Here is a 12,300-nt window from a genome sequence, read left to right on the forward strand (position 1 = left end):
AAGTGATGTGGCTAAACATGGCGGCTGCGCAGAAGTGGTTAAGATTTACAGAAATGGGCCGGTGGTTTGTCCATTTAATACTAACCCCGTCCCATATGCAATAGTTCAAACCACCTGACTTTCCTTGTTGGCTTTGTGACAAACCAGCAACTGAAATACCCGCACCCTCCCAAATAAAAAACCCAAACAATTCTCCCCCAAAATTGCCTGTTACACAATGTGCGTATAAATAATATTCCTGACTGGCTCGGCCTCCGCTCTCTAAACACAAGGGTAACAGTTCTCTCTTATCTTTATGTGAAGTTCTGTGCCGCTTGGGTCAAACCCAAGGCATTGGCCGGAACACCTGCTTGGCCAGCAGCCAAATCCAACAAATCACTTCCCTTTGTTACTCCGACTTTTAAAGGGCAAGTTCACCTTCCCATAAACTCACAGTCTGGCGTTCCAGTTTGCATCTTTCAGCTACTGGTTACTGTTTTATTATTACAGAGAAAAGGGAATCATTTAACCATTAAATAAACCCAATAGGGCTGTTCTGCCCCCAATAAGGGGTAATTATATCTTAGTTGGGATCAAGTACAGGTACTGTTTTATTATTACAGAGAAAAGGGAATCATTTAACCATGAAATAAACCCAATAGGGCTGTTCTGCCCCAATAAGGGGTAATTATATCTTAGTTGGGATCAAGTACAGGTACTGTTTTATTATTACAGAGAAAAGGGAATCATTTAACCATGAAATAAACCCAATAGGGCTGTTCTGCCCCAATAAGGGGTAATTATATCTTAGTTGGGATCAAGTACAGGTACTGTTTTATTATTACAGAGAAAAGGGAATCATTTAACCATGAAATAAACCCAATAGGGCTGTTCTGCCCCCAATAAGGGGTAATTATCTTAGTTGGGATCAAGTACAGGTACTGTTTTATTATTAAAAAAAAAAATTCACTTTTTTAAAAAGTCACTGCAACTAATCGCCCTAAAGCAGAGCTTCTCCCATTGGATGATATAAGAATCCAAATAGCATGATGTCAGACTGGGGATAATGGTTTCTGTTTAATCAGAGCCGGGACAATAACAAGAGACGCCATAAATCGCAGCCTGACTATATCATTGCTCCTTATCACCAGTCTCCACTCGAGGCTAGTAAATGGTTAACCAAATACCGACACAATTGCCTAAGTGGGTACACAATGCTGTCATTGTGTCAATTGTGACTCAACAGCCGCATTAGTGTTTAATGGCTGAGCCAGGGCAATAGCAGCCGGCGAGTATCTCTTGCGTTATCAGCAGGATAATGTGTAACCAGCGTTTGCTTACAGTCTCTGCCATACAAGCCTGAGGCCTTATAGAGCCATTTCCCTATGGGACCAGACTGGAAATTATATCTTTATAATCAGAGCTTAGTGATGTCATCAGTTATAATCACAGCTTAGTGATGTAATTTCAGTCACATGAAACACGTACCCCCTGTTGTAAAATATAAGGATATTAGAAGTCACCTCGGAGTTCCATGACCTGTATAAAAGCACAATAGGGGGGCACTTTATTCACTATATAACATATATATGGACCCTAGTGGGAGCTCTTGCCCCATCAAACTGCTGCCCCTGATCCAGATTCAGTCACTGGAATGCCAGGCCATCGGGAAAGCGGAAGAGTTGGCCGCCCAATTCTATGGGCAGCAGCAGAGGGGGGCCATGGGGGGTGGGGTATCCTGGACTTCTGTCAGGGGCTCAGTTGAAGAGGGGGGTCCCTAACATTGTTAAACGGGCAGGATTGGGGTGTGGCCATATAGGGGAGAAGGGCATAATGCTTTATGGCAACCCTAGGCAGCAGAGTTTGGGGCCCATCTGGTCCCTAGTTCAGCTATTTATCCAGCTTTGGACCAATCAGATCTGATGTAAAAACTTAATTTTTCAACCTGATTGTGCCCCTACATGGCACCTTTTTGCTCTCCTGTGGGTCTGCCCTATTGGCACAGGGGCTCCACAGAATTGCAGCCTTGATCAGTTGGGGTGCAGAATGCTGAATCACATGACCTTGGCGTGTGTGTGGGGTGGGCCAGCTTTAGGCTAAGTGACCCGGGGTCAGCAAACGGACTGATCCCAAAGCAAACACTCGGATACAAGTGTGCCCGGGCCCTCTGTGCCGTAGTGCTGGTTATCATGCAAGGAACACAGAGAGGCCACAGATAACAGCCACTCAACCTTCGGAGCCTTTGATAAAGTTTGGGTTTAGCCATTCATCCCCTTGTCTGACGTCCACAAACAGTAGCTTCCATATACACTGGCACAGGGGTGTGGGCGTTGGGCACAGGGGTGTGGGCGTTGGGCACGGGGATGTGGGCATTGGGTACGGGTATGTGGGCATTGGGCACGGGGTGGGGGCGTTGGGCAAGGGGAAAGGTGGCGTTGGGAACGGGGATGTGGGCGTTGGGGTGTTGGGCACAGGGGATGTGGGCGTTGGGTACGGGTATGTGGGTGTTGGGCACGGGGATGGGGGCGTTGGGCAAGGGGGGTGTGGGCGTTGGGGTGTTGGGCACAGGGGATGTGGGTGTTGGGCACAGGGGATGTGGGCGTTGGGCACGGGGATGTGGGCGTTGGGCACGGGGATGTGGGCGTTGGGCACGGGGATGTGGGCGTTGGGCACGGGGGTGAGGGCGTTGGGCATGGGGGTGAGGGCTGTTGGGCACGGGGGTGTGGGCGTTGGGCACGGGGGTGAGGGCGTTGGGCACGGGGGTGAGGGCGTTGGGCACGGGGGTGAGGGCGTTGGGCACGGGGGTGAGGGCGTTGGGCACGGGGATGTGGGCGTTGGGCACGGGGGTGAGGGCGTTGGGCACGGGGGTGAGGGCGTTGGGCACGGGGGTGAGGGCGTTGGGCACGGGGGTGTGGGCGTTGGGCACGGGGTGTGGGCGTTGGGCACGGGGGTGAGGGCGTTGGGCACGGGGGTGTGGGCGTTGGGCACGGGGGTGTGGGCGTTGGGCACGGGGGTGTGGGCGTTGGGCACGGGGGTGAGGGCGTTGGGCACGGGGGTGAGGGCGTTGGGCACGGGGGTGAGGGCGTTGGGCACGGGGGTGTGGGCGTTGGGCACGGGGGTGTGGATGTAGAACTCTCATTTATGGCCACTAGGGGCTGCTGTTCCATGCATACTATGTGCACAGCTCCTATTACTTTACCAGTAAACACATTAATACACAATAAATCTAGTTCTGCGCTAATTGCTCTAATGGTGCCAACCCAATGTCCCTGTTCCGCAGCCGACGAAGTCATCAAAGGATCCCAGATCACCTACGTAACGGGAGTGGACGGAGAGGATGGGATCCAAACAACGCAGTCGGGCCAGCAGCTGGCGCTCATTGCCCAGGATGGCACATCCCATGTGAGTTCTCTCCATTCTTTGTTGCCAACCCTGCCCAGTGGGGACTCTTCAGCCACTGCTGGTGTCTCCCAGAATCCTCAGTGAGCCCAGTACCTAATAACATCATCAGATCAGTAGCCAATAAGCTGAAGGCCAGGTCACATGGGGTCCCCAAGCTGTAGGTAGGTAGGCAGGACGGTGGCTGCGGAGGCTGAGTACTTTCCTACTGACACTTCCTATTCCTCCATCTTCGCTCTGCCATTCACTCGCTAGGCCTAAGCTGATGCTTCTGACTCTTTTCCTTCTTGGGCCACTTTGGCCAGTTTATTGCTCGGCTCATTGGCCGTTTGAATGCATTAGTGATCAGGACTCCAGAATAAAAGGCTCTAAGTTTTCCCAGGAGCAGTAACCCATAGCAACCAATAAGCTATTTGCTTTTAAACAGGTGACCAGTAAATGCTACCTGCTGATTGGTTGCTATGGGTTATTGCACCTAGGCAAACTGTGTCTTTTTATTACATAACCCCCACATGACTTTATTGTAGGAGATAGAAGACAACCATTACATAGTAACATAGTAACATAGTAAGTTGGGTTGAAAAAAGACATACGTCCATCAAGTTCAACCATAATGCCTATATATAACCTGCCTAACTACTAGTTGATCCAGAGGAAGGCAAAAAACCCCATCTGAAGCCTCTCTAATTTGCCACAGAGGGGAAAAAATTCCTTCCTGACTCCAAGATGGCAATCGGACCAGTCCCTGGATACCCATTGGCCATGCAGCCCTAGGTTGGCCAGTGACCCACTAAAAACATGAACCTGGAATCCGCTAAGTTGACCATTTAGAACAAGTGGGAGTGGCCAAGAGACATGGGGCACCATTGTATTTTATTGGTCACACTGGGTCACGTGCCCTGGCAACAGCCAAGGATACAGGGACCTTAACTGTTACTGTGTTAGCCAGTCGGGGCCCGTCCTTTTATTCTTTTTGATGGAAAAGTTTGCCTTTAACCTACTTACAACCTACCCACGATGCCTTTTGGCTAACACTGGCCCCTTCCAGCTCCCTCCCGATGCCTCGCTCTGCATTAAGGGTCCCTCCCCACTGGCGTTTCCACGGAAAGTGTTAGATACCGAGTCAGTAGCCAGTGGGAAGGGAGTCTTAAAGATGGCGGCCATGAAGGGCCGATGGTGGGGGGTAATTGCGCCTCCGCTCTCCCATGTTTACAGTTTCCTTGTCTGTCACAGGTGGCAATAGTTGCCCAAGACTTATCTGCATTCCACACCTCTGCCACTGAATCAGGCCCCCAGCACAGCCACAATCTGGGGGGCAGTGAATCCAGACCTGTTACATTACTAGCCACTTCCAATGGGAGACAGATCGCAGTGCAAGTAAGTAGCGCCCAGGACACGGCACCCCTCAAACTTGCCCCCCGGCACCTCCGGCCGTTTGCACCTTTGCTTGACGTGTTTGTAGTTCAGGGGGTATCCCGGCTCCCAGGATCCTTAGCCAAATGCTGGCTAGCTGAGGATTCTGGGGGATGTAGCTGGCAACGGCCGAAGAGCCCTCTGTTCTAGAGCGACCTCCCACCCATATGATATCACTGGATCTAGAATAAGGTTCTAAAGGGCACTATTGTCTCAGGGAAGATGCCTGTCAGCACTTGGGCTGTTCCAGGGGCTTCTCCTGCGGCCCAAATGCCCCCTGGGCTATCGGATAGGCCAGCAGTTTCCCATATAGTTCATTTGGGTTCTATTTTCCTTATTTGAAGCCAATCAGTCACTGGGTTCTGCCAGTTCATTGGTGGGATCTTATCTTTCAAGCCACCAGTGCTCATAGGATCAGCTGACCAGTGTGTCTTGCCCACTTAGTGGCCCTAAAGTAGCCCAAAATGCCCCAAAATTGTACAAGGGGTGTTTAAGTTAACTTTTAGTATGTTAAAGAATAACCTATTCCTAGCAACTTTTCAATTGGTCTTCATTATTTATATTTTTATAGTTTTTGAATTATTTGCCTTCTATGATCCAGAGAGTAATATTCTTAGGCAATTTGCAATTGGTCTTCATTTTTTATTTGTAGTTTTTTGTTTTTTTAATGATTTCCGTTTTTGTTTGGCAGCTCTCCAGCTTGCATTTCAGCAGCTAATGGGTTGTTAGGATCCAAATTACCTTAGCAACCAGTAAAGGACCTGAATAGAAAATATAAGTTATAGAGTTGAAAAGTAATATAAGATAACAATAACAATAAAACTGTAGGTTTTTGGCTGCCGGGGTCAGCGACCCCCATTTGAAAGCTGCAAAGAGTCAGAAGGTAAATAATTCAAAAACTATGAAAAACAAATAATGAAGACCAATTGAAAAGTTGCTTAGATTTGACCTTTCTATAACCTATAAAGGTGAACCAGGCCTTTAGGGCTTATTGGCCCACGGAAGGAGCCCACGGATTGGCCGGATAACGATTGGCCGGGTAAGAGGATTGCATCAGTCTGTTGATGGGATCCTCTCCCACTAGGCCTGCATTGTGATCTGATCATTGGCCTGGGAGCCGTGTGATTGGATAAGCCTAATTGGGTAACGATCCCCTCGTTTGGATACTTATTTAAACGCATAATACAAAAAAATAACTTTTTTTCGTTTGTTCCCCCCCCCTTTTTTTTAGATCGGGGAACAGCAGTCATTGGAGGAAGCCATCCGAATCGCTTCGCGGATACAACAGGGCGAATCCCCAGGCATAGAAGATTAACCACTAATGGCTCAACCAAAGCTACTAGTTACTACTAGTTAACTCCCCGCTCCAGACAACTACACACTCTTCCAGCCCCCCCCTCCGCTTGCGTGGTATTGTGTGTAGGCCTCCAGCTGAACAATGGGCCCCCCCGCTCTCCACTTGGTTTGGCCCAGCGCCTTATTGACTTATAGAGACTTTAGGTTATTCCAAGACTTTCTACATTGTTGTTTTATCTGCACAACAAACCATCTGTTGACCACGGCAAATATTTAGAGAAAACCCAACATTTTTGGGGGGGGAGGGGAAAGGGGGAGGGGCTCAGCATTGGGGGACGGATTTGTATAATACAGAACTTTTTTTTTGTGTGTCAAGATGGAACCGGAAACGGATGTTTGTCCCGTTGGACTCGTTGTAAATAGAGATTTGTGTTCCCCCCCCTGTTCTGTCTCGGACTTTGGTCCCTCGTTTCTCAACCACAGGTCCCCAGTGCATGCTGGGAGTTGTAGTCCAGTAACAACCGGGAACCCAAGGTTGGGGGTTACCCATGGAAGTCAATGTCATTTTCTTACCATAAACTGCCCTGTGTATATATCATTTCTGTATGAATGTAGTCCTTAGGTACATGCTGGTTTATCCCATCACGGAGGGGGCAGATACTGTTTATAAGCAGGGGGTCAGCTGGTCTGCGGATGCTGCCATGTTGATTGCCTCGTAAGGTGCAGCAAGTGATCAGCAGAGGGCGCTGTTGGGCAGTGAATGGCTCAATATGGGAAGATACAGGGAGAATAGGATGAGCCCCTCCTATAAACAGACAATCTGCCCCCCTGGGGGGTATTTTAGTGTGCGTTTGTCTACAGCAGACATTAAAACTGTAAACATTTCAGTGTACATGGGTTGCAGGAAGGCTGCCGGGACACACGCGTGTGCTACACTCCTGACAATTCTTCGATTCAAGATGGCGGCGACTTGGTTTCCTCCCTATGGTGCTAGTACTTTAATAACGCTGCGTTTTAGGCGTGGGCGGAGCGACAGGCGGCAGCCCCGCCCCCGAGGAAACCACAGAAGGTCCAATTCAACGTAGAGGATTCATTTCCGGAAATAAAACCCCCGAAAAGGTCAGCGTGACGGCAGCCGCGTCCGACGCCGGCGCTCGCGTGTTCATATACAGTGTTTTATTTGTACAAAAAAAATATGCAATAAAGACTTTGCTTTTTACCGAAGCGTCCAATGTCCTGTCCCTGTCCTGTTTTAACCCCCTCGGACATGTAAATACGCCCTACAGTAATAAAGTTCTTTAAAGTACGTCGCTTGTTTCTCTGACGCGCGTTCTTCTAGGTCTTTAAAGGGGAACTAAGGCCTGGGAAAAAGAATCTGGATAGAAATTATTTTTTATATACTGTACCAGCCCAGAGGGGCAGCAGCCCTATAATAGTAATGATCCAGGACTTCACAGTTGCCCCCCATCTTGGATCTTGTTAGGCCATCTTGTGTGTGTCAGCGGCACTGCACGTGCTCAGTGGGCTCTGGGGAGGAGCTAAGCTTACAGGGTGTGGAAAATCATCAAGCACAGGGTCAGACTGGGCCAGAGGGACACTGAACCAGCCCAGAGGGGCAGCAGTCCTATAACAGTAATGATCCAGGACTTCACAGTTGCCCCCCATCTTGGATCTTGTTAGGCCATCTTGTGTGTGTCAGCGGCACTGCACATGCTCAGTGAGCTCTGGGGAGGAGCTAAGCTTAGGGGGTGTGAAAAATCATTAAGCACAGGGTCGGACTGGGCCAGAGGGACTCCAGGAAAGAACCAATCCCTGCTGGGTGCTCTAGGGCCCATAGGCACGTCTGGAGAGGGGGCCTAAGTATGTGTGTTTGGGGGAGGGGGGCTGTGTGGGGTCCCTTGGGGGGGTGCAGGGCCCCTGTGGTGGCAGGCCTGGTGGGCCCGGTAGCCCCCAGTCTGACCCTGATCAAGTAGACTGCTTGATGTAGACAGCACTGATGTCTGAGCTGCCCTGTACTGGGGTATATAGTGAGTGGGGGGGCTACCGGGGGCAACTTTTGGGGCACGGACCTTCCCTGCTAAAGGGCTGCGAGGGTCTTGGGCTGCTAAAGAAGGTTTAATTCTTAAAATCCACATTCTAATCATATACACATGATCTCTAGCATCGTTAGAGTGCTTTACTATGTTTATTGAATGTTCTATTGTTTAACTGGACTGGGGGGCGCCCCCCCCCCCCCCCCCCCGTGCCTCATTACAGGGAGGCAGTAATTAAAGAGACACTGCCATCAGAATAAAGAGGGTTTAGTTTAACCTGAATACAATGAACAATATTTGGCCACCGCTCAATGTATATTGGAAAGAGGCTATAATTACCATTTCTTTCATTAGGCAAAAAAAAAAAAAATCAGTGTGTGGGTGGAGTTCCCCTTTAAACTAGAAACTGATCATTGCGTATCCACTAAACTGTCGACTGGTGTTCGTGCCGGGAAGGGGGGGGCATTTATACTCTAATCCTACAATCCACGTGGCTACTTAGCTATTCATAGCGCTGCTGCAGACTGCACCGGTGACAGCACTGTGAATCACATTTAATGAGTTTTTACTCAGGAGTAAAGGGGTTGTTAACTTTTAGTATGATGTAGAGATTAATCTGAGACAATTTGCAATTGGTCTTCTTTTTTTATTTGTAGTTTTTTTAGTTATTTCACTGTTTGTTCAGCAGCTCTCCAGCTTGGAGTTTCTGCAGCTATCTGGTTGCTAGGATCTAAATGACCTTAGCAACCAGGGAGTGGTTTGAATGAGTGACCATGTAAGAGTGAATGAATGACTTAACCATGTAAGTGCCAGTATGAGTTGAAGGGGTGGTTCACCTTCAGGTTAACTTTTCGTGTGTTACAGAATGGCAAATTTATAGCAACTTTTCAATTGGTCGTCATTTTTTATTTTGTATCATTTTGATCCTCTTCTGACTCCTTCCAGATTTTAAACGACTGCTCTGTGAGGCTCCAGTTTTATTGTTACTTTTTATTACTTATCTTTCTATCCAGGCCCCTCCCCTATTCATATTCCCATCTCTTTTTCAAACCCCCCCCCCGTGCCATTGCCTTATTCAGTAACATACACAGCCTATCCAGTGCCACCTTAATATTAACTATTACTATGACACGGAGCTTGATATTCTGAGACAATTTGCAATTGGTCTTCACTTTTTATGTCCTGTGGTTTTTCAATGATTTAGCAGCTCTCCAGTTTGGAATTCCGGCATCTATCTGGTTGCTAGGGTCCCAATTACCCTAGGAACCAGGGAGCGGTTTGAATGAGAGACAGGAATATGAATAGGGGAGGGGCTGAATAGAAAGATAAGGAATAAAAAGTAACAATAACAATAAAACTGGAGCCTCACAGAGCAATAGGGTTTGGCTGCCGGGGTCAGTGACCCCCATTTGGAAGCTGCAAAGAGTCAGAAGAAATAATTCAAAAACAATAAATAATGAAGACCAATTGAAAAGTTGCTTGGAACAGGCCAGTGGGACAGCACCCCCGGGGGTGGGCAGGGTGGCACCCATACGCCGGGTTTGTTAGGGCCCCGCTAACAGCTCGGTACACACAGAAGCCATTATGGGTGTTTATTTACTAAGCAGAGGCGTCGGGTTTAACAGGGGCCCCAATGGGCCTCTGAGTGATTTACTGCCCGACCCACTAATCCCCTATTGCTCTAATTAGGGCAGATGTACCAATTAACATAGACGCTCGCTAACTTCATCTTCACACCCACAGCACTTGCCTCTCGTATATTCCCACCCCCCCCTGCCCCCCAATTCTTTGAATTGGTTGCCGGGCCTTTAAAGTGAAGCCTTTGGCTAATTTGCTTTTCCCTTAATTGCCGGAATCCTGATTAGTTTTGTACACAGGCCTAATTGGCATTGTGTCCCCTTCAGCCCCATAAGTGTGCCCATTTGCATTCAATCAGCTGCCATTGTTTCTGCCTGTTAAACAGACTGATTTCTTTTTTTTTTGGGGGGGGGGGGGGTTAATTGCTTTGATTATGAAGGGGTTAATATAGAGACCAACTGACCCTAAGTGACTTTCCCAGTGTCCAAGACATTCACCCACAATGAGGGAACCTTCAGCTTAACGTTTAGTATGTTACAGAATGGCCTATTCTTAGCAACTTTTCAATTGGTCTTCATTTTTTATTTTGTATAGTTTTTGAATTATTTTCAAATGGGGGTCACTGACCCCGGCAGCCAGAAACCTATTGCTCTGTGAGGCTACAAATGAATTATTGTTACTTTTTATTACTTATCTTTCTATGCAGGCCCCTCTCCTATTCATATTCCCATCTCTTGTTTAAACCACTGCCTGGTTGCTAGGGTAAATAAGACCCCAGCAACCAGATAGCTGCTAAAATAACTAATTGAGAGCTAAAAAAACATGAAAAACCATTAAAAAAAATGAAGACCAATAATAATAATATCTACATTATATTAAAAGCTAATTTAAAGGGGAACTACCCCTTTTGATTATAATAATAATAGGTTGTGGGTTGCTAGGGTTCCTTATATTAATAATGCCCCCCCATCCCAAATCCCCAGGCCCCCTGACCCTACTAAAGATGGGCTTTGTGGCAGGTCGGACATATGGTTGGGGGGTTAACAGCTGGGAAAACAGCCCCGGCAACTGGACATTGGCACAAGGGGGCTCAGGTTGCTCCCTTTGATTTAGTGTTGGTCGGGCGGGGGGGGGCAGCTGTGCTATGGGGGCACCATAAGTGACTAGCAGTGAGCCCACCCCACCTACACACCTGCTGCCGCCTCCATGGGGGGGTAAAAGTGTTGTGCCTGACGCTCTCTCGTGTGACTGTCTCCACAGGAAGCAACTGGTCCTGCTATGGGGCAACTAAAGGGAAAATATACCCTACATATGTAGGATGGCCTTTTCTTTAATAGTGTTGTAAAATATAAGGGCAGGTTCTTTTGCACTGGAAGCGAGAGTTGCCATACCGCCAGGGTACACTGGGACTGGCCTAAGGACTAGGGGACAGGGTGGGTCACATTAGGACCCCAGGTTTTAGACAGTGGATATAATACTTATCATTCATACTGGCATATCTGGAGTTAATGTAGTACTTTTCTTGCAGCGATCTTATTGGCGTGTGTTCTGAATCCATTTTCATCATTGATTTTACTGGCACGTCTGGGGTTAATGTAGTGCTGATTTTTCATTTTCTGCAGTGATTTTATTGGCATGTCTGGGGTTAATGTAGTGCTGATTTTTCATTTTTTGCAGTGACTTTACTGGCACATCTGGGGTTAATGTAGTGCTGATTTTCCATTTTCTGCAGTGATTTTACTGGCACGGCTGGGGTTAATGTAGTGCCGATTTTCCATTTTTCTGCAGTGATTTTACTGGCATGTCTGGGGTTAATGTAGTGCTGATTTTCCATTTTCTGCAGTGATTTTACTGGCATATCTGGGGTTGAATCAGTGGTCCTAATTAATGATGTGACTAATGGTCGACTTGAACCCAACTATAACCTGCCCACTCCCAACCCGTGGCCGACTCGGCCCGCGGATCCGTGTCTACTTATATACCCACGCATGACCTGCCCCATCTCTGACGACACGGAAGGGACAGGAAGGGGCAGGTGTGCACCTATAAAGAGACACTGCTGGGACAGGAAGTGGGGCATAGTTAGGTTGCGGGTTGGAAGGGAGGCAGGAAGAATTCAGCCCAGGGTCAGACTGGGCCTGTGGGGCACTGGCAAAAAAATGGCCCCCGTTGACCCAGGCCTCCTATGCTAACCCAATATGGCGGTGCAGTACATGGTGGGGGGAGGGGGGAAGGGTGTAGCAAGTCCGGACTGTGGTGGGGGGGGCAGCAGCCCTAGTGGGCCCCAGACACCCCAGTTCAACACAAGCTTGGCCCGAACCCATCCATGACCCCAATATGTTGGGGTTGCCGAACCCGCCCGACACATGGGCAAACCTGTGGGCCCTGTGTGTTTCAAGGTCGGTTCAAACATCACTAGTCTGAATACATTTTCTGCAGTGATCTTATGGGAATATCTGGGGTTCGTATAGAGCTCATGGTCTACTTTGTGCAGTGCTCCCCCCGGGCCTGGGCTACTTGTTTTTTGTATTTGGCATCAAACATTGTGTTTCAGGTGTAAGGACAGGAAGTAGTGGGAGATGGTGGAAGTACCCCCGTACCA

At 48.4% G+C, this 12,300-nt stretch overlaps 1 protein-coding gene across 7 annotated transcripts in view; it reads left to right on the forward strand.

Moving 5' to 3' along the window:
• znf143 (zinc finger protein 143) overlaps positions 1-7,393 on the forward strand; it is a 29,662-nt gene extending 22,269 nt beyond the window's left edge. For 4 of the 7 annotated variants that reach the window (XM_012961223.3, XM_018093076.2, XM_012961222.3 and 1 more), the window contains 3 exons: positions 3,260-3,381; positions 4,612-4,755; positions 6,023-7,393. In XM_012961223.3, the coding sequence (XP_012816677.1) occupies positions 3,260-3,381; positions 4,612-4,755; positions 6,023-6,106 (350 nt within the window). In that variant the 3' untranslated portion in view covers positions 6,107-7,393. 7 annotated transcript variants of the gene reach the window in all.
• Positions 7,394-12,300: the final 4,907 nt, after the last annotated feature.

The sequence above is a fragment of the Xenopus tropicalis genome, chromosome 4 (assembly GCF_000004195.4).
Source record: "Xenopus tropicalis strain Nigerian chromosome 4, UCB_Xtro_10.0, whole genome shotgun sequence".
Lineage (NCBI taxonomy): Eukaryota > Metazoa > Chordata > Amphibia > Anura > Pipidae > Xenopus > Xenopus tropicalis.